Below are 23,307 nucleotides of genomic sequence, written 5' to 3'. Positions count from 1 at the left end.
TGCTCGTACCCTCGGGGGCCGGGGCAGTACACCAGCACCTCTAGGATTGCTATGCCTGGGGCTGGTTTAGGGAAGTAGATCTGGGAGAGTGGCCACCCTGGAGGGGTGGTGGGAGACTGCAGGGTGGAGTCATGGGATCTGCGAACAGAAAGACTACATCTCCCAGGCCACCACGCTTTCCAGATGGAGCCCTAGGGCGCTGACTGCTCCCCAGTTTCCGTAGGAAAGCGCCAGGCTACCACAGCTATTGTGCCCTAGCGCTGTCGCCCTCCTCTTCCTGCTGCCGTTGTCGTGTTTTTGGAGAGAGCTGTTTCCTTGCCGCTGGGTTTAACCCTTTAAGCACCAAACCCAGCCCGCCGGCCCCCCCGGAACGAGTAGGTGGTCTTTGCAGCTGCCGAGTTGTGGGCTACGAGTCCCGAAGACCCGAGGAAGATAGCCGAAGGGAGCCCGTGTTCTCGGTCTGTCTCGGGGTTAGGGCTCGGCCTGAGTGAAACAGTGGCATTGGCTTTAAGAAGGGGGAGGGGAGACACAGTTCGCCAGCAGAGCCAGGGAAGGAAGCCTCGGCTGGCTTGGGAGCACAGAGGGGCGGCCCCTGCGCCCGCGCTCTCCCCGCCTCCACCCTGGGCTGCCGAGGAGTCAGCGCTGCGCTTCAGGGAGGCGATGACCAGGGGGCGTGCTGCTTACTAGGCTGCACCCTGCCGGCGTCAGAAGGCGTTGGTAAGCATTCCCGGTCACCCGCAGCCACCACCGGACTACGCGCTTCTGCTACACACCAGCGGGCGCTACCAAGAGTTTCATTGGAACAGGTACCTGTCCTCCAAAGGGAGTGGGGCTGAGTCGCCTAAAAGTGGATCCTGAACGCTGGCCACTAGCTCTATTCTGCTGATTGTGCCACTGATGCTCTCTCTCTTTGTCTTCTAACCCCTAGTCCCTCCAATATCATAACCATGGGGCATCCCCCGCTGGAGTTCAGTGACTGCTACCTCGACAGCCCCGATTTCCGCGAGAGGCTCAAGTGTTACGAGCAGGAGCTGGAGAGGACCAATAAATTCATCAAAGACGTGATCAAAGACGGCAGCGCGCTTATCAGCGCTATGAGAAGTAAGTGGAAGGCTTCCATGAGCTGTTTCTTTGAGTAGGTGATTGTGGCCTTTCAACCTTTCCATACCACAGGGGATAGGGAGGATCTGCAGTGACTCTCATCCCAGGTCTCTGAGTCTGGTGGGTTTCTGAACCTTTGAATGTGGGGGTCAGTAGAAGAGGGAAGTGTAGAAGACAAGCAGAACTTTGGGCCTTTTCCTTTAGTGGCTCCGACCTTCTAAGACTTAATATGTAGCTGGGACAGGGACCCTCTTGCTTTGCAGTTACTCTTACTGAAAATGATAGTCTGCCCAACCTGTCAGACATGCCCAGCACCCCTGTCTGGTACAAGGTGACTTCCATGCTGACCAAATAACTACCCTACCCAGCAATCCCCTGAAGAATTGGGAATTAAGGCTAAGAGCTCCAGTATAAAGATTTCTGTCCTAGCCTCTGGTTATTAAAGACAATTGTGGGGGCAGTAAACAATTACCCTTCCCAAATCATTTTCTAAGGAAAGCACCTTTGCCCTCCCCTGAGATACGTTTCTTTTATATACTGTTAATGTCATAGTATAAGTTCATAATTATTATTTGGCTTCACATACTACTGGAATTCTGCTTCAGTGTGGAACAAAGACTGTCAAGTTCATGGTCCGAGGGGCCCAGATGGCCTGGGTGTAAAATACAGGGGTAGGGTGTGGGGCTGCTGTGCTGGAAGGACCTTCCCTACCTTAGCTTTTGCAGTGGTTACGACTCCTCACATGTGGGACTATTTTCTTCTTCTGTGTGTAGGCTTTTATTTTTGCTGGTTGTCAGGAGGCTCAGAGAAAAAGCATAGCATCTCCAACAAGAGTATAAGTAAGCCAAACCTTGTGTGTGTTTGTTTGTTTGTGTGTGTGTGCGCGCACACGTGTGTGTATCCAGAAGAATGGAGGAAAATGATTAAGTAGAGTGACTGCTGATTATTTTTTCTCTCCTTGGCTGAAAGAGAACTGTGAAAAGGTAATCATTGTGAAGAAGTCTCTCTATGCCTTTAACTTTGCTTTGAGTGGATCTGCGCCCACCCCATCCCATGTCAAGGTTGTGTGGACCCTTGTAGAGAGTCTTAAAAGCTTTGGTGCCTCAAGAACTGCGGCAAGCCCGTATTTCCCGAGTAGCGGCTCGAGTTTGTGATTGGCTGGCCACTCTGGGTCAGAATCTGTGAATCTACAAACTGTTCCAGTACCTTGGAGTTCTTTAATTGCATTTGATCATTCAGTGCTTTGTTGTCGAGTCACCTGGTCAATAGTAAACTTGGGTTAGCACCTTAAAAGATGGAGTCCTTGAAATGCTGAACCTTGCAGACTTTTAGGCCAGGCTTTCGGGTGTGTCTCCTCTTAATAGAGTTCATTGAGAAGTTGAGGGTATGGAGGTTGTGCCACAGAAATAGAAACTTGAGGACTCTGTGAAAGGAAAAGGGGGACTGTTTGGATTGCAGATTACTTCTTACTTCAAACTGCTTGGTGTACTATTCACCATCAGAGAAAGTCAATGTAGCTCAAAATAGGATAGGGAGATATTAAAACCCCCACCACTAACCCCTGCCATATTGCTTTTCTTTAAGCTCCACAGGTTTTCAATACTTGAGTACCTAAAGGCAAAGATGGAATTGTGTCCTGCTGTTTTTATCACAGTAGTGTTTGCTCCCCACCTTCTGCTTCTTCACAGCTCAGCCCCTTTTCTTCAGGGTAGGTAAGGTAGATGTAAGACACAGGTGTGCTCCTCCTAAGCGAAGGAAAGAGGAAAATCTCCCTCTAGGATTGGATTTTGAAGACCTGGGTTACAGTCATGGCTTCCCCATTTTGGGATCTGGCACAAACCATTTCAACTGTGAAATGTAATTCAAAAATTAAGAAACATCTTTAAAGAGAGAGAAATGTTAAACTATCCCAAATTTAGTAAGCACTGGATAACATGATAATATACAATAATAGATTTGTACAATATGAAATTGATGGTGTGCTGGGTATATAGCTAAATGACAGAATGCTTGCCTATCATGTGCAAGGACCCGTATTCCATCCATAGTACTGGAATTTTAAAAAAGCCATTGTCACACAAAAAAATTGCCAGAATAATAATGGTGGTAATTATATCCTCCTCACAACATAAGGTTGTGAGGCTCAAGGCAATTAATTTTAAAAGGGTTTTGTGAAATGGAAATGGCTAAAACAAGTACATTGTTGATAGTCTATTTTTGTTCACTAATACATCTGTTGATGGATGTATAATTTTCAGTAAAGTTCAGAAAGGAAATACAGAAATGGAAAAGTTCACTCTTCTGGGCACAACTGGGTAATGAGCTTAGCACACGGATCCATCTTAGCATCTGGAACCTGACAATAAAAGGCAGGACAGTGATTAACACTTAACTAATTTGGGTTTTAGATCAACTAAATCTTGCAAACCCTGAGACATGGCACATTGAACTGCAAAACTCATCCATAATTTTCCTTCAAGTTGTTAACCCAGGTGAAACTTGATGTTAGTACTTTGTCCTACTGTGCGATTTTTGCCTCAAACTCTGGATAAGGCTTTAAGCAATGAACTCGTGTGACTATTAGTGCGTTAAATGTGGTCCTGTTTGAATACTGTGCTGGTTAGTTTTTTTTTTTGTCAACATGACACAGCCACAGTCTTGGAAGAGGGAAACCCAACTGAGGAATTGCCTCCATGTAGGCAAGTCAGTGGGGGTATTTTCTTGATGTTATATGGGAGGCCCCAGCCCATTGTGGGCAGTGCCACCTCTGAGGAGTTGGTACTGACTGGATGGTGTAAACAAGCAAGCCAGAAAGCAGTGTCCTTCCCATTATCCTCTGCTTCAGTTCCTGCCCTCAGTGATGGATTGTGATGTGAAAATTACAAGCAAAAACAAACTGTTTCCTCCCCAAGTTGCTCTGGCCAATATTTTTTTAAATCACAGCAACAGAAAGCAAACTAGGACAAATAATTACATGTATTTAATATGGTGCTCAGAGGTAATTAATGTTCTGAAGTCTAGCTCCTTTTTTTAATCATCCATCCTCTCCAAATGTGATGTGTTTATAATTTTTGGTGCATATGACAATTATAACAAACTAATAGAAAATAAACCTTCTTCCTACAATTACTCAGACAGATGAAGACTATTACATGATTTTTTGTTGCCCCCCCCCTCTGAGAGTGCATGTGTGGATGCATTTGTCCTGGGGATAGAACCCAGGGCCTTGCGCACACTGGACAAGCCCTCTCCTACTAATCTATATCCCTATGTCTCTCCTTTTTGATGTTATTGAATATTTGCTGAACACTGAGGCTAGGCATTGTTCAGTATAAATGATATGACCCATTGCTTATATGACCCCAGAAACCTGAGACAATGTGGACTATATATGGTTCATGAACTGAATACCATTCATTCAGTAAATACCAGTGCACATACTATGTTATAATCTTTGTTCAGATGACTGTTAGATACACAGAGTGAGTCACAGGTGGATATTGACCCCAAGAAGTTCCAACACTAGTAGGGGAGATATGTAGAGGAGAAATTACTGCTGTATATGGTATTAAAGTTCAGCGCTTTAGAGTTGGATGGTGGACATGATTGTATGTGACATTAAAGAGAGGGAGAGAACTCATTTCTTGGTGGAAGGCAGAGGAAGCAAAGGAGGAAACAGCACTGGAGCTTGCCAGAATTAACAGCACTTTGACTTATTAAGCTGTTCCCGTGTACCAGTGATTCCTTAATTAAAAAATTAGATGTTGTACTCTATAGACAGCTTATGTCAAAAGACATGGCTAGGTGGGAGTGTAGTTTTAGCTGTGTTTTAGGAAGAGTCAATGAGAGATTTCAAGAGTAATGAGTTGGCATTCTTACACAAATGTTTGTGACTTATTTTTTAGACAAGGTTTCATGGAACTCAGACTTGCTTTGAATTCACTACGTTATCTCAGGCTGTCCTTAACTTCGTTATCTTTCTTTGTCAGTGTCTTGAGGGGTGTGATTAGAGGGGCATGCCACCAAACTCGACTATATTTGTGACATTTAACATGTTTTTTTTTTTTAAAGACAAGATCATGTTCTATAGCCTACGCTTACCTGGGGCATGCTAAGTTCCCCAGGCTGATTTCAAACTTTATAATCTTCCTGCTTCAATTTCCTGAATGCTGGGTATACAGGAATGAGCAACCACACCCAAGTTTAGAGTGTAATATTTGAGATGATCTCTCTATATAGCTCAGGCAGGCGTTAGACTCAAAATTCTCCCAGCTCAGCCTCCTGAGTGCTACAATTATAGGCCTGGCTCACTGTCCCTGTCTATATTTTTTTATATAGCTCAGGATCAATGAATCTTGTCTGTAAAGTATCATATTATATATCTATATATTGGGCTTCAAGGCCATGCATTCACCACAATTAACTTTTGTTGCGTGAAAGCAGCCATAGAGAAAGTCAGTGAAACAAGCATTCTAGGAGAACTTACTCACATTGAAATGTGTTCTCAGACACTTTGCACATATCATGGTGTTTTATTCCTTAGAATTTTGTCAAGCATTAAAACTATTGTCGGTGGTGGCATGTGTACCCAGCACTCCGGAGATAAAGGCAGGAAAACTGAGAGTTCAAAGCAAACCTGGGACAGAATGGATTGTAACAGGACATCCTGGATGTAACAAAGAGATCCCGTGCCTAAAAAAAAAATCAAACGAAAACTTCCCTAAAAATGTGAAAACCATTTTTAGTGCTGCTGGGGGAGGGTGACATATATAAATAGTTAGCTGGGCTTCCTGGCCCAGCTGCAGTTTGCAGACCTTTGGTAAAGCTATTTAAGTTAAGTGGACTCTTACTGGCAACCCAGCAAATGTAATTATTGGTAGACTGGAATGCCCTATCTCACATTTTCTAGTAAATAATTTTATTTTGGCATGCTATAAATTATGCCTGCTGTGGGTTCAAGGATCCCCAGCTCAAAGAGGAAGGCAGGATGCAGCTGCTGGAAGTGGATTAATGGGACTGGAGTGTGTGGGGAAATCTAATAGTCCCACCTCCTTCAAAAAGCTCTTACACTCTTAGTTAATAATTTCTAAATGTTAGTTTGCTGGTGTTCTGTTTGTTTGTTTTTGGTGTGACAGAGTCTTGCTGTATAACCCAGACTAGCCTTGAGGTTGTAGCAATCTTCTTGCTGCAGTCTCCTAAATTCTGGGATACACCCCACATATTCTATCTTTATTGTTTTAGCTAAAGAAAACAGTTTCTTTTTGCAGTGCTAGAAATTGAACCTAGGGCTTCACGCATTCTCTGCCACTGAGCTATGTGTCCAGCACAATTAAACATTGTCTGTAGGCTAGATTGAATGAATTGTAGTTCCTGAACTAAGTCATCTAGATTTATTAACAAACAAGTCTTCTATGCTAGGGAAAAGGAGTGTAATTGTCTTTAGGGAGAAAGGGTTTCAAAGACTAGACACTGTGTTTTGGCAAAGGGATGATTATAGTATAATGGCAAAGTATCCTAGTTGGGTATGATGTGGTTTGTGTCAATAAAAATGCAGAAGGACTGGGACTTCTATGTAGTTATGTAGCTTTTACTTCTAAAATTCCATTGTGTATTGTAGTTTAACACTTTCAGAAAAAAGCTGGGCAGTAGTAGCGCATACCTTTAATCCCAGCACTTGGGAGGCAGAGGCAGGTGAATCTTTGTGAGTTCGAGACCAGCCTGGTCTACAAGAGGTAGTTCCAGGACAGCCTCCAAAACCACAGAGAAACCCTGTCTCCAAAAACCAAAACCCAAAACAAAACAAAACCAAACAAACCAAACAAAACCCCAACCCCCCAAATAACCAAAATCAATTTCAGAAAGGAATGATTAGACTAGTTATGGATTTCTTGTTTGCATCAACCTTCACAAAAATATTTTAGTGCACAAGGGAGTATTTAAACAAAAATAAAACAAAATTTAGTTTTTCAAAACTAAGGGTAATACTAAACATATATAAAACAGATGTCAGAAAACATACATAACCATTATGCATATGCTGTTTTGAATTAACGAAAGTCTTGTTTTAAGGGGTCCAAAATAGCTAGGTATGGTGGTTTATATCTGTAATCCCAGCACTCAGAAGTTAGTGGCAGGAGGATCAGGAATTCAAGGTCATTCTCAGCTACATAGTGAGTTTGAGGCCAGCCTGGGATCCTTGAGCCCTTGTCTTAGTAAAACAAAACAAGCTACATAAATAAAGAAAGAATAAATAAAGGAATCTAGCTTGGGATGGTGGCATACATATGTAATCCCAGTACTTGTGAGATAGAGGCAGGCATGTAAGGAACTCAAGGTCATGTATAATTTGAGGCCAGCCTACGATACATGAGACCTTGACTCAAGAAAAAACAAATCCCAAAGATGTGTTATAGTCTTTCCATGTTACTGTGATAAATACCCTGAGAAAATTAATCTAAGGAAGAACGGGTTTCTTTTAGCTATGGTATACTCTGTCACGGTGGGAAGCAGGAACCTGAAGCAGCTGCTCACATTGCATCCATAGTCAGAAACAGATGAATGCATGCTGCAGCTCGCTTCCTTTTCTCCATCTGTACAGTCCTGGATCCCCTGCCCATGGATGCTTGTGCCTACAATTAAGATGAGTCTTCCTGAATCACTTAATGAAGTTAAATCAAGATAATCCACCATAGGCTTGCCAGAAGCCTGTCTCCCTCTGACTCTAGATTTCATCAAGTTAAAAATAAACATTGACCATCACAAATACATTCTGTACCTAAAACGTACATGAAGTTGATAGAATGGTTCGAGTTTAATGGGTGCAATTTGGATTCCATAGTCTTAATATTTTAAAAGAAAACCACTTTCTTACAGTCTACACATTTGTTTTATTTTGAGAGTTAATTACTGTTTTCATTCTTTCATATACATTTGAAGACAAGAGTTTTACATGTTTACATTAAAGTCACCTTTGGTACCTTTTCAGTTCAAAATTTGGCAACTTAGGTACCTATCTATGGATTGCTTTCCTGGGAGGATAGGCTGCTTCCAAGCCTGCTATTAGCTACCTGTGTGATCTTGAGTAAACTTTTGAGTATGGGTTTTTTCATTTATAGAATTAGGGGTCTACTCAGTGATCACGAGTGCTCCTTTTGGATTTAGCAGTCTCTTTTCTGGTTACCATTGCTTTACTCAGATAGTTCAACTACCTGACTCTGGAAGAGTAGGCCACAGGAAAAGCAAAGCTAATTCATCCACTATGGATAGACAATTTGAATTACATTACACTAGCATATTTGAGTGTGAACTTGTTGAGTGGTTTTGGGGGGGAAGGTGTCAAGCTGATGCCTTTCATTTCTGCCCAGAGTAGCTGGGAGTCCCTGTGGAGGTGGGTGTAGTGTCATGATACACAGGAGGAGTGTGATATAATGTTCTTACAAGTTCAGCTGTCATTATCTCAGTGATACTTAATGCTTTTGATCATACAGGGTTCTTTTAGGCCCCCAGAGTAAATTGGTCAATTTACTGATGTGTAATTTAGGGCTGCTTTCAGTAGATGTGAAGCCATGCTCAGTGGGACTTAATACAACTGTATTACCATGTTTGTTAGACAGTCTTCTGAAGACTTACATTGCAGCGTAGCTGGACTGAGGGTACTGTGGGAAGTGTGATGAAAAAATGTGACAATTTATGAGAAACAATTTTATTAGCCATGGAGGAGCAGTGCTGCGGTAGGGTACTAATGATTTTAGCTTGACTTTCCTATTAAGGAAAGTTTTCCAATTGGGCTTAAGGATGGTGAAGGAAAATGACTTTCCGACACAGCCCAAACTATTTGTTTTATCTGGCATCTGTTTCTTTAATGAACACCACAGAATTTTCCTCAGAGCTCACGAGGATCTGGAAAGATGCGCAGTTTTCCAGGGGAGTACCCTGGAAATCTCAAGCTCATTTTTCTTTCTAGTCAGCCAGAGGATCCCTATGGGGGCATTACCAGGCTTACATAACATCCTAGACCTTGGGCAATGTAAAGGTAATTCAATTGAATTTAACAAAGATTTACTGATCACTGTGTGTCATTACTGCCCTGGAAATTAGGGATATAGGGGTGAACAGGGCTGCTATAGACCGTGCTCTCTTGGAGCACACATTAAATATCTAGTCATCTACTTTTCCCATTGCAGTTTTGAGATGGGCTATGAAGAGGAAGTTCGGGGTGAGATATATAGGCTGTCATAGCTTTTGAAGTTGAGATCTGCCGGGTAAGAAAAGGAAATTTGACTGTGACAATGTGTTATCTATTGGCAAGAAGAAACCAAGGAGGAAGAGTACCTAAGTCAAACAGACCTGTGTTCACCACTTTGATAATGGCCTTGGTACTGAGTTAAGTTGTTAATCTTTTTTTTTTCCTTTTGGTCTTTTTAGCCAAAGTCTTACTATGTAGTTTAGGCTGGCCTTTAACTTTTAAAATATTTTTCTTTATTATCTGTGTTCACATATGTGTTGTGTGCATTATGTAGTTGTTAGTGTGCATATCTACCTATTTTTTAAATTACATTTTAAGTCGGGTGGTGTTGGCACACACCTTTAATCCTAGGGGAGGCAGATGCAGACTGGTCTCAGTGAGTTAGCGACCAGCCTGTTTTACAAAGGGAGTTTCGTGATACAGAGAAACCCTGTCTCAAAACCCCACAAAAAATTACATTTTAATGTATTTGTGTGACTGTGTGTGGGCATGAGCATGCCACAGAGTACATGTGGATATCAGAGGACAATTGCTAGAGTCCATTTTCTCCTTCCACCATGTAGGCCCAGAGGATTAAACTCACTCTTGGTGGCTAGTGTGTTTACTCAATGAGCTACCTCACTTGCCCTCCACATTCGTTTTCGAGACAAGGCCTCTCGCTGAGCATAAACTTATACTCATCAATTTTGCTAGGCTGTCTGGCTGTTGAACCTTCGGGATCCTTCTGTTTCTGTCCCCTAAGTGCTGGTGATAGTTACACACTGCCACACCTATTTTTTTATGTAAGTGCTGGGGATCTGAACTCAGGTTCCCAGGCTTGTGTGACTGGTACTCCCCCCCCACCTAACCCCCCACCCCCCGAGACAGGGTTTCTCTGTATTGTTTTGGAGGCTGTCCTGGAACTCACTCTGTAGACCAGGCTGGCTTCGAACTCATAGAGATCCACCTGCCTCTGCCTTCCCGAGTGCTGGGATTACAGATGTGCACCACCACTGTCCGGCTGTGACTAGCACTTTAGTGACGTTGTCATCTCTGTAGCCCCTGGCAGCCAACTTCTGTTTATCTTGCTTGAGTTTCTAAAGTGATGAGATTGCATTTATGTGCCGCCAAGCCCCGCTTCTTTTTCCTGCTCCTGTGTCATAGTTCCCCAATTTTCTCCCTAGAAGCAAACAGTGTCAATAGTTTATCCATTAAAAGATGACTTTACATCTCTCCTGTTTTCCTGGATTTTGGTTCTTCTGTTAGAAGCTTAGTGTGGGGATTATTATAATATTATAGAATATCTGGAGGCACAGAGCTCATTAGCCTCGAACAATGTTCACTAACTCATTTGAGTATGTTTTCTTTTCTCCCTGAATCATTTTAGCGATTGTCAAATGTGTCTATTCATAAGTTCAGATATTGAGATTATGGTGGAACTCAACATTATTTAAGGAAGAAATAAGTACCTTATAAAACTAATTCCTTATATGACCTCCCTAAAAATCTTTGACTTAGATCGGATGCCTGCCATCACATAACTATGTAGTGTTCCTATGTATTGCCTGCTTTTTAAATCTGAATTGCAAATAAAGCATTTTATTCCTTTGTAAAAAAAAGATGACTTTATTTCAGTACTTCCTCCAATTTCTGTTTCATGAGGAGTGCAGTGTGTTATAGGCAAATCTTAGCTACTCTTGGACAAACTTTCTTTTAGTATTACATCTGACTGAAACCAGGCATCAAGGTCCATACTAGTAATCTCAGCACTTGGGGAATGTAAGTTTGACGCCAACCTGGGCTACATAGTGAGATCCCATCTTATTAAAAATGCCCCTGGATGGGCTGTAAACTAAAGCTAGAAAAGCCACTTCTGGCTAAGAGCAAATGGACACCACGCTGCACAAACAATGTCAAATTAAACATTTCAGAAACCTAGTTATCTATTAAAAGTAAAAATTATATGTGGTTGTTCATTGAAGAAAAACTCCTGGACCTCTAACAGCCGTGTTGTAGCCTCCCAATACCTCCTCACTAACTCTATAGTGTTGAAAATGGAAGATTCATAGTGATGGTAGCCTTCAAGCATCTGAGGAGGTAAGATAGGAGTTTGGGCTCCTCTAAAAGTCCCATACTCAGAGCCTTGTCATATTTTATCACTTTTGAAGATGACTACAAAAGGTTTATTCACGGGGCTGCTTTTAACTGCACCTAACATAGTTGGCTTGCTGGGAACAACTCTATCTCCAGGGTGCTGACATCACAGCTACCTGAGACTTCTGTATTAGTCAAGGCAAGGAAGAGTTTTATCCAAAACTTGAAAGAAATAATTGGGAGTTCCAACCTGTATGATATGGCATATCATTATTTTAGTTAGGCAGTGAAATAGGGCAGGAAAAGTCAATAAAAAGCAATCAGGTGGAGAAACTGATAATAAAGCCATCTCTATCATCATAGGACATGATACTGTGTATAGCAGTGGTTCTCAACCTTCCTAATGCTGTGACCCTTTAATACAGTTCCTCATGTTGTGGTGACCCCTAACCGTAAAATTACTTCATTACTACTTAATAACTTTAATTTTGCTACTGTTATGAATTGTAATGTAAATATCTGATATGCAGAATATCTGATGTGCAACCCTCCTAGGGGTGGAGACCCACAGGTAGAGAAACACTGATGTATAGACAAGCCTAGAGAATTTGCAGAGAATTATTCAAGGTAAGAAGTGTAGCAGGATTATAGGATGCAAGGTCAGTATACAAATATCAGTCCTGTTTCTCTATGTTGACTGTTCTGAAATTGAATTAAGAAAAACATTATTCACAATAGCACCAAAAAATAAGATCTTCACCAATTCAAACTTTAAAATGCATTGCATTCCTTTATCTACATGTGTGTGTGTGTGCATGCACACAGAGGTCAGAGAACAAGACGTGGGAGTCAGTTTTTTCCTTCTGCCGTGTGTGTCTTGAACTCAGGTGGTTAGACCTGGTGGTAAGCGCTTTTATTTACTGAGTCATGTTGCTGGCCTAATTACAAATAAATTGAAAAGTATGAGACCTTTACACTGAAAATTGCAAAACATCATTGAAAGCTGGGGATAAAGTATAGAGGTAAGAGGGCTTACATAGCATGAGCAAGGCCCTGGCTTTAATTCCAAAAAAAATAGTGAAAGATTAAAGATCTATTGAAGGGGAAGATCCCATGGTTGTGAATTAAAGGCTTAATATGGGATGGAAGCCACCAAGGCCTTCTAGATACAACAGGACTGATGCGCTAATGAACTCAGAGACTGTGGCAGTATGCACAGGGCTAAGCCAGATGTGGCCCCTGTTTTGAGAGAGGAGGTAGACACAAGAACCTATCCCTAACCCAGAAGCTGTCTCCAATTGGTAACTGTTAGTTTTCTCTAGCGGAGTCTCACTGGCTATACAACCCATACTTAAAAGTCCAGCAGCAGATGACCAACACAAAATGAATGCAGTTGTATTTTTGGATTTTTTTTTGTCTCACAATGCTTTGTCTGGGAATTTTCACCTTTTCTTTATATATTCTGTTTTCCAGTTTTGTTTTATGGCTTCCTTTGTGCATGAATGTGTGTGTCTCACTTTTGTATGTGATTCTCGTGCTTTTTCGTTGACATTATCATTGTTTGTTTGTTTGTTCCTATTCTGGTTTGTTTTTATTGTATCTTATTTTCTTAGTATTTTTCAGATGACTTTATTTTCTAATGAGAGAGACAAAGGGTGTTGATCTTGGGTGGTGAGGAAGTGGGGAGAATTTGTGAGAAGTTGGAAGAAGGGAAACAATAATCAGATTATATTATATGAAAGAAAAACTATTTTCAATTAAAAAAGGAAACATCTATTATGATGAAAATATATTCCACTTGATCTACAGATTCAACACTGTCTCTAGCAAGGTGCTAGTAGCTTTGTTATAGAAATTCATTAGCACCTTATACCATAGTTCAGTCTGGCCCGGAATTTATTATGTGGTATAGGCTGGCTTTGAATTTGTGATAATCCTTCCGCCCCAGTCTCCTCGGTAATGGGAGGTATGAGCCATCATACCAGGCAAAATGCTCAGACATTTTAACATTAATAAGGAAGGGACCCATGTCAGGAAAAACCGTCTTGGAAAAGAACTTCATTGGAGAACTTGCCTCACACAATTTCGGAACATTTTGTTGAGCTGTGCTAATGAATGTATTGCCATCAATAAAGGCTTAGGAGGTCAGTGGAGTACAGTATTGGGGGAGTAAAACCTCACATGTATGGTCAATTGAGTTTCATCAATGAGTGAAAAGGAGAGGCACCAACTAATGGTTCTGTGTCAGCCCAGAACTTATTCACTAAAATGCTGTTGGGTCCTAGCCCTTAAACCACACAAAAATTAACCAAAGTGGACCAGATACTAAATAGTAAGAACTAAAACTGTAAAACTTTCAAAAGTGATGTTTTAAAATTTTTATGGCTTTGAATCAAGACAATGTTTTCTTATTTGTGATGCCAAGTAATGAATGGTAAAATTGCTAAGTTGGAGTTCTACAAGGTAAATCATTTTGTGGTAGAAATAGTTTTATTCAGAAAAAAGAGTGGGGCCCAATTATCCTGTCTAGAACTTCTGGTACACTACCATAAAAAAGGAAAAATGGAAAAGTTATGTTTGATAACATATAAACAATTTTATACACATATATGTATATGTATGTGAATAATGCTTACAATTCAATTAAACAAAAATACAATTAAAAATGACAAAAGTAGGGGCTGGAGAGATGGCTCAGTGGTTACGAGTGGCTCCTCTTCCAAAGGAAAGTGAAAGGAGAGAACAGAGACCTGTAAGTATTGGTTTGCCCTGCACATGCATGCTGTATCGTGTAAGCACCCATGCACACACATACATAGCTAAATAAAAGTAAAACTGGAACCAAGCAGTGATAAAGACAAAGACAAACATCAAAAATATGAGCCAGTTGAGTCCAGTGAGGTGTCTCAATAGGAAAGGATACTTGTTCCCAAACCTGATGGCCTATATTCCATCCCTGGAACCCACATAGTGGAAGGAGAGATTCTGACTAGTGTGGTATTTTTGCACCATTAAGCTTGGCTTAAAATCATTCTTCAGGGAAATGAAAGTGAAAACTACAGTAAGATATCACACATATCATCCACTAGGATGGCTATAATAGCAAGACAAAACATTATTGGAGAATTTGCAACCCTTATTTATTATTGGTATGCATAGCATGTTGTAGCCACTTAGAAAGTTTAGCTGCCTCCTAACCTAGTGAGAGCATGGAAACCCTAGTCATAAAGCTGGGGAACCAGCATTGGATCGAACCAAGCCCTCTGGATGTGTGTGGCAGCTAGGAGGCCTAGGCAGTCTATGGGACCTCTAACAGTGGAGCCAGAATTTATCCCTAGAGCACAAATGGACTTTGGAACCCCATTCCCTATGGAGGAATACTATCACAGCCCAGATACGGGAAGGAGAGCTTAGCCTCTCCCCCAAATGATGTGAAGGACTTTGATGGTCCCCTGTGGAAGGTCTCATTATCCTTGGGGAGTGGTTGGGGGTGGGTTGGGGGGTCATTGGGGGGCATGGGAGGATGGAGGGTGAGGGAATGGGCAGAAGAAAAAATTAAAAAAACAAAGTTTAGCTGCTAATCTTTGGCAATTCTTCAAAGATGGTCAGGCAGTTACCCCACAAATGAACAATTCTACTGTATTATCTGTCTAAGAATTATTATTATTTATAATGACCAAGAGTAGCAAATAGCCTAAATTTCTATTAACTTAGAGGTAAATAAATATACAATGAGAAGCCATTTATAAAAGAATACATATTGTTTTTGATTTGCTTTCAGAATGCCAAACTGCTAGAGTATTACCAGGCTAGTGTTTGCTCAGGGCTGTAGGGTTAAAAATGTATTGTGAGTGCCAATGGGTGAGGATTGTATTCTTTGCAATTGTGCACATTTCCTAATTACAGTATGATGGTGGCTGTAAAGCTTTGTGAGTGTACTAAAACCCACCTACTTGTGCACGGGTCAGTTTTATGGTGCATACGTAGTAACTGAGCTATGTATAAAACACACAATGACATTGTGTTAGGACAAGCAGAAGTGCTTGTCTTATAAACTTAGATATGCCTTTGGTTCTTCCTCGTATCAGACTTGAAAGGCTCTTTTGAAAGATTCACATCTGTAGCATTGGATGTATACCCAGGGAAAAGGAAGCTAAGAAAGAATTACTTCTTCTGTAACCAGAAGGAGCTAGAGCCCAATTTGAGACTAGCATGGGATTTCCTAGGTTCCCATTCCAGGCATTCTGCACTGTACTTTGAAGCAGGTAGCTTTCTTTGATCTGTTTGGATGCTTTTTGTTGGGGTTGGGGAGCGTTTTTGTTCAAAATGACCCAGTTGGCAGTAAGATACTATATTAGTGGAAAGTTCTCCTTTATTCTTTGACTATATCATGGCCGAGATCAGTGTTTTCCCTGTTGAACAACAGTCTCCTGCCACCATAATTAGCATCTGATGGTGTTTTCCTTCCTTGTTATAGAATGGTAATATATCTTGGTGGTGCAACACCTGACCTTTTTGTTCCTTCTCTAGGAGTCTAGAATAGCTGGTAGGGCAGTTCTAGGGGCCTCCCATATCTGCTCATCTGTTGACCTAATGCAAACAGCTGCTTTGTGTGTAGTGTGTAGTATACACTGTGAAATGTGTGGTATTACTCATGGGTGACAAATTCCTCTCCCCTCCCTGCTTTATTTTTGTACTAGGGCAGCATGGAATTTCTCACAAGTGGCAAGCAGTAGACCCATCCTATTGCACCATATTAGGAACTTCACGAAAGGCAGTTCTTTTGCAAAAGGTTTTCATTAAGGAATTCCCAGAAGCAGGAGGGCCACACTTCAGCTTCCAACTCTCTTTCCAGAGCCAGAGCCAGGCTCTCGTGGAAATGCCTTTCTCTGTGAGTGGAAAATGATGTCCTATGCATGTGACAGTGGACAGCTGGAGACTAACGCTGAACTCGGCCATCCTTATTTGTTAGGTGGAGGAGGATAGTGAGGAGCAGTCCACAGAGGTGCTTTGCAGTTGCCCCTTACAATTTTCTTTAGAGCAGAGAAATCAGAAACGGGAGGGTTGTAAGGTGAGTCCCTGTATAGTGGACATGTTGCATTTCTCTTGTCCTTGAAACACCAGTATGGCAGTGTCCCATTCAGTTGATCTGGTGAGGTGGTCTTGAGAAGTGCTTGCCCGACTCTTCAGGCTCTGTGGGATGATTGTGAATGGTACTAGATGGGGAAAGAAGAGGGAGCAGTGTGCTAACTGGCAGGCAGCTCATCCAGGGCTTGCACAAATTTGCTGGTGGAATGGAAGAGGAGAGAAAGTCGGGATTTCTTGGTTTGCTTTTCCTTTGTGAAGAACAGATGCTGTTTAACCATTTTCATTCATTATTTTTTTCTTTTGAGATGAGGATCTCACCATATTTCCCAGGCTGGTCTCCAGCAATTCTCCCACTTAACATACTAAGGAGCTGGGATATAGGGACCATTGTACCAGAAACCCTCCTCTCTCCTCGCCTCTCTTTGCCCCTTCCTTTTCTTACAGGCTCTTATTGGGTAGCCCACTCAGGACAAACTCATGATCCTTCTGGGATTACAGGTTTGTGTCGACATGTCTCCTTCCCCCGGTTTTTCACCAATGGACAGTGTCTTGCCAGAAATAGTCTCATACGATGTGGAAGGCCTTGTGACATTTCATTAAACTCTCCCATATTTCAGATGAGGAAACCAAGGGCCAACACATACCTTAGCGCACCTAATGACAGAATCAGTACTGAACCTTTTCTCTGTCCCATTGCCATATTCTGTGTACAACAGTTGACACTCAAAGTGTCTGCTCTTAACTAGCCTCTGTTTGTTGCACTGCCTTTTTATTTTCAGAATCGTTGTCTCCTCTGGAGAGTCTCTTGGGTGCTTCTAGCCAAGAATGTACCTCCAGTATGGGTCTGCATACAACCACACATTATCCAGATCTGCTGGGAATGGAGTAGGGGAAGGCTCAGCAAATCTGAAGTTAAAGCTGCGGCGGTTTTTAGTTTGATTTTTGCATGCCAGAACCAGGTGCTATAGAAGATCATGAGAACTCCTCTAATTGACTACCCTCAATCTGTGAGTGAGGGAGAAATAATTCTAATAAAGTCCAATTAGAATTTAAGTATAACAACATTTGTCTTGGGTAACAAGGTAAAGGTTTGTGTGTGTGGATCAGAGTGTAAACTACCATTTTCAAAGTACTTTATAATGTACAAGGTCCTTTCTTTAAATGATATCTTTATTGATTCTTTGAGAATTTCATACAATATATTTTGATCACATTTTTTTTGGTTTTACGAGACAGGGTTTCTCTGTATTGTTTTGGAGGCTGTCGGTCCAGCCCGGCCTCGAACTCACAGAGATCCGCCTGCCTCTGCCTCCCGAGTGCTGTGATTAAAGGCGTGCGCCACCACCGCCAGGCTTGATCACATTCTTTTCCTCTTCCCCAATTCACTTCTACCTCCCTACCTAGCTAACTTCATATTCTTTCTGATGAGGTCATTTAACATGCATTCGTCAATTTAATCTGAGAAGGAAGTGTTATTACCTGCAGTTCATAGATGAGGAAGCTAAGACTTTGTGAACTTGAGTGTGTCTGTAAGATTGCACTAATCAATGAGCGGTGGTGGTGCACACCTTTAATACCAGCACCCAGGAGGCAGAGGCAGGTGGATCTTTGTGAATTCCAGGCTAGCCTGGTCTACAGAGTGAGTTCTAGGACAGCCATCCCTGTCACAAAAACCTCCAAAAAAAGAGTGTTGATGAAAGTTTCCACCCTGCCAGCCTTGTCCCACAACCACTTCAGCCCCAAATAAACACACAGATGCTATGTTAGTTATAAAACTGTTGGCTGATGGCTTGGGATTCTTATTGGTTAGCTCTGTCTTAATTATTAACCCATTTCTATTAATCTATGTGTTTCCACGTGGTCTTGGTTTACTGGAGAATGCCCTGCGTGTCCTCTCTTCCCGAGATGTACATGACAACCCATCTGCCTACATTTCCCAGAATTCTTTTATCTCCTAGCCCTGCCTATACTTCCTATGTAGCCAATCAGTCAATCAGTGTTTTATTCATCAACCAATAAGAGAAACGTATATACAGAAGGAAAACCCCCATCAAAAGAGATTGCACTAATCAGGTTTTTTGTTGTTTTTTTTTTTCTTGAGCATTTCCATTGTCTATTGTCTACAAATTGTTAAGGTTGGGAACTAACATATATTGCTTGGCACCATTATATCTTAGATAGACTTGTGTGTCTATATTGATGCCACAGGCAACAGTGATTCATAAAAATAAGGGCATCAGGGTGTTGGGATGTAATTCAGTGGTGAAACACGTGCCTAGCATGCATGACTGTGTGTGTCATCACCGGCACCACACAAAGCATATCTTTCTTTATAGTATTTTTCAGTTCAGCAGAGTTTCACTCATGATCTCACAACCATATGAGTTAACCAGGTAGGGCTTTATGTTGTTATGAAGGTCAAGTAACCCAGAGCAGGTAAAGTCCCTGTTTTACTGATAATGAAATTAAAGTTCAGTCATTTGCTTGAAGTTAGTGAAGCAATTTGGGCTCTGAACCCTAATCTGGATTCTGAGGACTTTATTTTTTTTACTGCCCAGTCACGCTGTGTCAGGAGTTAGCAGTTATGCCTTGTCTGAGTTTGTAACATCTTTGTGTCTATCGTGTATAATACCTTGTTGTAGCTGCTTGATTCTCCTGGTGTCTGCCCAGCTCTGGCCTGCCTTCACACTCAGCCTCCTTGTACCATCTCCTTATGCAGCTTCAGCACTTCTGGCACCCCCATTAGGGTATTATTCTGCCAGCTCCCTCTCCCTGCAAGACCCCAGGAGGCCCTTTCAGGAGCCCTGCCTTATTGTGCCTTGGTTTTTCATTTGCTCACTTAGCCAACTATCTCTCTTTGACAATTCATCTGCCCACTCCACACTGTGATTTCAAGTCTCTCAGGTCTTCACTGCCACGGTGACAGGCAGCTTCCATTGGCAGAGGTCATAAATATCTGGAAGCCATAGAGATACTGAGGACATTCTTCTTAGCCATGTGCCTTTAATCTGTTCCTGCTTCCTTGGCAGTGGGGGGGATAATTGGCATGGTTTTGGAGCAGTGCCCCATTATAGGGATTTCCATTGCACCAGGCAGCCTTGTACTAGCTAGGCATCATTAGTGAAGCAATTGTTGATTTTGGGTCAGGTCTAACAAGTCCAGCAAGATCTGACTGATTGAAGCATTCAGTTGCCCACTGGGCAAGGCAGCACTTGCTTGGTTGTTCTTCTCTCTAGGGGAGAGGGAGACAGAGAAGGAGAGGGCAAAGGGGAGGAGAAGGGGAGGGGGGAGGGGGAAAGGGGAGGGAGCCTCACCTTTAAGCAATTAACAATTCTCTTAGAACTGCTGTTGTTAATGTGTAGATCTCTGGTAGCTTAGCTTCTGGCCATTCTGGAGACTTCTAGTTAGTTGTGCCTCTCAGGTTTCCCATGACATACACATGAGTTTATAAGCCAAGCAAGAGTTAATAACATGATGTTTAATTTTTCTTTTTAATTAACATGTAATAACTCTATTTATGGGCTAGAGTGCGATAGTTCATTCCATAGATGCAGTACACACTGATCAAATAAGAGTGAGTTTTATTGCCTTACAATGGCTGATATTTGGATGTATTAAGTACTTTCTTCTGGTTCTTTATAACATATGCAATAACTTTTTGTGAGCTATAGTCACCCCAATGTGCGGTAGAACAATACTTATTTTCCCTTGCCTGTATTTTGGTACCCATCATCTGATTTCCCTCTATTCTCACCCCTCACCCTTTCTCAGTCTCTACTATCCTTTTCCCTTCAGTTTGAGGTAAACTTTTTAGCTTTCACAGATAAGCAAGTCAATGCTATGCTTGTTTTCCTGTGCATGGCTTATTTAATGCAGTATTCAGCCCTCCAGTTCCATGAATTTTGTCACAAATGATAGCACTTCATCCTTAATGGCTGAATAATAATCCATTGCATATAATTTTCTAGAAAATCTGATGCTTGAGAGCCAGGTGCAGTGGTGCATGCCTATAGTATAGTTTTAGCCCTACAGAGGCAGAGACAAGAGAAGTGCTGGGAATTAGAGGCAGTATGGGCTACATAGTGAGTTCCAGGCCAACCAGTGCTATGTAGTGAGAGTCTGTCCCCAAACATAAAAAAAAATCAAGAAAAAAGCTGTTTAACTAAAAAAAAAAAATGTGCCATCTACTTGGCAAAAGGATAAATGTGTGCTTGCTCTGCCCATTGACCCTGTAGAGATTCTTGTTTTCTAATGGTGATGAGAAGTTGAATGCATGCCTGTCATGAGCTTTGAAATTCTCTGTGGCTTTTATCTCTGAGGATAATTGGTTGAGGGAAACTTCCTAGCTTTGAATCATTCCCCTTTTGCTCTTTGTTGAAAGTCCTAGGAATAAAGGGAGGTGGGTGAAGAGTTGTCATTTTCTTATCTGGAGGTTCCTTTCTTTGTACTAAAGCAGGGTCAGCATGTGGCCAAATCGTAGGTACCACCCATAATAAATAATAAGCACTTTCGTAGAAAACAAATTTTAATGCATAAACCCACTCCTTTGATTTGTATCATCAGTGATTGCTATGGCAGATGGCAGAATTAGTTCATTGGATCAAAGAAACAGTAGCATTCACAAGACTGAGTGAACAATGTTGATTGGCTGTGGTTGGGTCTAGCAAGGCATCTCATTCCTTGAATGTGTCTGGCATTAGCTGGGTTGTGTAGTGAGGTATACAAGGAAGTGGTTCTGGAAATAGCCTACTTCCTCACACAGTATGAATGCTTGGTATCCAGACAGCACTCCTAGATGTTTTACCATTTGAATTAGCAAAGTGTTACCCCTAAGCAATGTTTTCCTAGTTTCTACCCTGAGGCATAGCACAATGTCAGTTGCGATCAAGGAGTGTTGCTTTCCCTAGTGCCCACTCTAAATAGTAATTGTTCTCCAGTGTAAAACTGTTTTTCTTTCTTTGTTTGGATATAGTTTCATTATGCAGGCCAGGCTCACTTCAAATTTGCAGTCTTCTTGCCTCTTAGTATGTCTTTGGGCATCGGTGTCATTTATGAAGGTTCTTTTGTGTGTGTCTATTTGTTTAAGATCAGAGATGAACCGTTCAACTCTGGTGATATAGAAGCAGCCTGCAGCTCTGCTTTCAGAAAAGGCAAAGTTTCAATATTACTCTCTCTGTCAGAAGCTAACAGCAGTTCTTTCTCTCTTTGATACATTTGGGAACTTCATTAAAGGGGTCAGACAGCAGCTCCTATTCTAGTTAACAATGATGTAATACACCAAGAAGTGAAGGCGACAAGACAGAAACCGCAGAAGTCAACACAGGATACACTATCCAGGCAGGCCATTTGTAACTGACCAGATAGTATTTCACTGAGGCCTAAAGAAAGGGAATGCTATGGATAACGTTTCAGTTTCTTCAGTTCCTATTTAGTCCTTGTGTTTGATTGTGAGTTTTATTTCAGTGGTATGATTTGACAAGGTTAGTTTCTTGAAGTGTGGCAGCTTACGTTATTTCTGGCAACTTTACCTAAATGGAGTGAGCTGGCCTCTAAAGCTTAGCTTGAGAGAATACTCACAGGTTCTTCCTTGTGAGCATGGCAGAGAGAATAGGAAACGGATTTTAGAAGACGTCTGCGAGGTCGTGGAGTCGAGCCTTCTTGACTCAGCCTGAGAGCTGGAGAAGACATAGTTAGATTGTTGTCTTGTAGATTTTTTTCTTTCAGTAATTCCTGTACTTGGAGAGCACTAGAAACCATTTTTCTATGGAAATTTTTAACTTTTAAACCTCAAGGTTTTAATTAAGTTTTCTATTTTTGTCATTTTATGTACTTTTGGATATTTTGGATGGAAATAGTTGAAGACATGGTTTTGGCTGAAGTTGAGTTTCTAATCTTCAGTTTCAGCATATTTGATATCTGGGAAATTAAGCTTTTCAGCAAAGAATGGCACTGTTTGGCATAATGGACTTGTAGAAATTAAGATTTCCTTTGGAGGCATTCAGACCTGGTCTATGGACTTGCCTGGTGACATTTGACCAGCTATGTACATACCCCCACCTGTGTGTGTGTGTGTGTGTGTGTGTGTGTGTGTGTACATATTGCATGTGTGCTTGTGAGTGTGCGGATGTTCAATGTTTCCCCCAGTTTTTCTCCTTCAGGTGTTCCCCACCTTGGTTTTTTTTTTTTTAGACAATGTTTTTCCTTCAACCTGGAGCTCATTTATTTGGATCTAACTATTCTTTAGCTGTTTTGAGACAGAGTCTAATATATTCCAGGTAGGCCTGAACCTGGTGAGGATGAGGATGCAGCCTCATATATTTGGCTAGGTTGGCTGGCTAGTGAACTGCTAGGATCCTTGTGTCTCTGCCCTTCTCCTCCCCTGGCACTGTGGGTACAGAAGTGTGCCAGTATGGCTGGGCTTTACATGGCTACTGGGGATTCAAACTCAGGTTCTCATGCTCGAATGCAAGCACTTTACCCACTAGAATACCTCCTTAGCGTCTATAAGTTTCTTAAAGACTCACCTTTCTCAACTGTACCTGGAGACAGTAGCTCCAACTTTGGTCATTGAATACATGCATGAGATAATGTAGTTGATGATATTATCCCCTGCCCATCTCTGCAGTGCTGGGGACTGAATCCAGGACCTTGCACATGGTAGGCAACTGTTGGAACTATATCCTTATAATTAAAATTTCTTAAACTATTTAATTACTACATATGGTAGTGTTTATGCCATAAACTTAAATGGGTTGTACTGGTAACTTAGCTGGAGTTATATGCACATCATTCTTTGACAA

The 23,307-nt window shown here is 41.7% G+C and overlaps 1 protein-coding gene across 4 annotated transcripts in view; it reads left to right on the top strand.

The window, feature by feature from the left end:
• The first annotated feature begins 159 nt into the window (after window positions 1-159).
• Window positions 160-23,307, top strand: part of Ophn1 (oligophrenin 1) — a 326,237-nt gene continuing 303,089 nt past the window's right edge. For 2 of the 4 annotated variants that reach the window (XM_040744230.1, XM_040744229.1), the window contains exons 1-2: window positions 170-806; window positions 929-1,101. In XM_040744230.1, coding sequence (XP_040600164.1) covers window positions 948-1,101 — 154 coding nt within the window. In that variant the 5' untranslated portion in view covers window positions 170-806; window positions 929-947. Of the gene's footprint in view, window positions 807-928; window positions 1,102-23,307 lie in introns of all 4 variants that reach the window. The other 2 variants (XM_040744232.1, XM_040744231.1) reach the window with 2 other exon arrangements.

This window comes from Mesocricetus auratus, unplaced genomic scaffold, assembly GCF_017639785.1.
Source record: "Mesocricetus auratus isolate SY011 unplaced genomic scaffold, BCM_Maur_2.0 Super-Scaffold_100003, whole genome shotgun sequence".
Lineage (NCBI taxonomy): Eukaryota > Metazoa > Chordata > Mammalia > Rodentia > Cricetidae > Mesocricetus > Mesocricetus auratus.
This window is presented reverse-complemented; position numbering and strand designations above follow the sequence as displayed.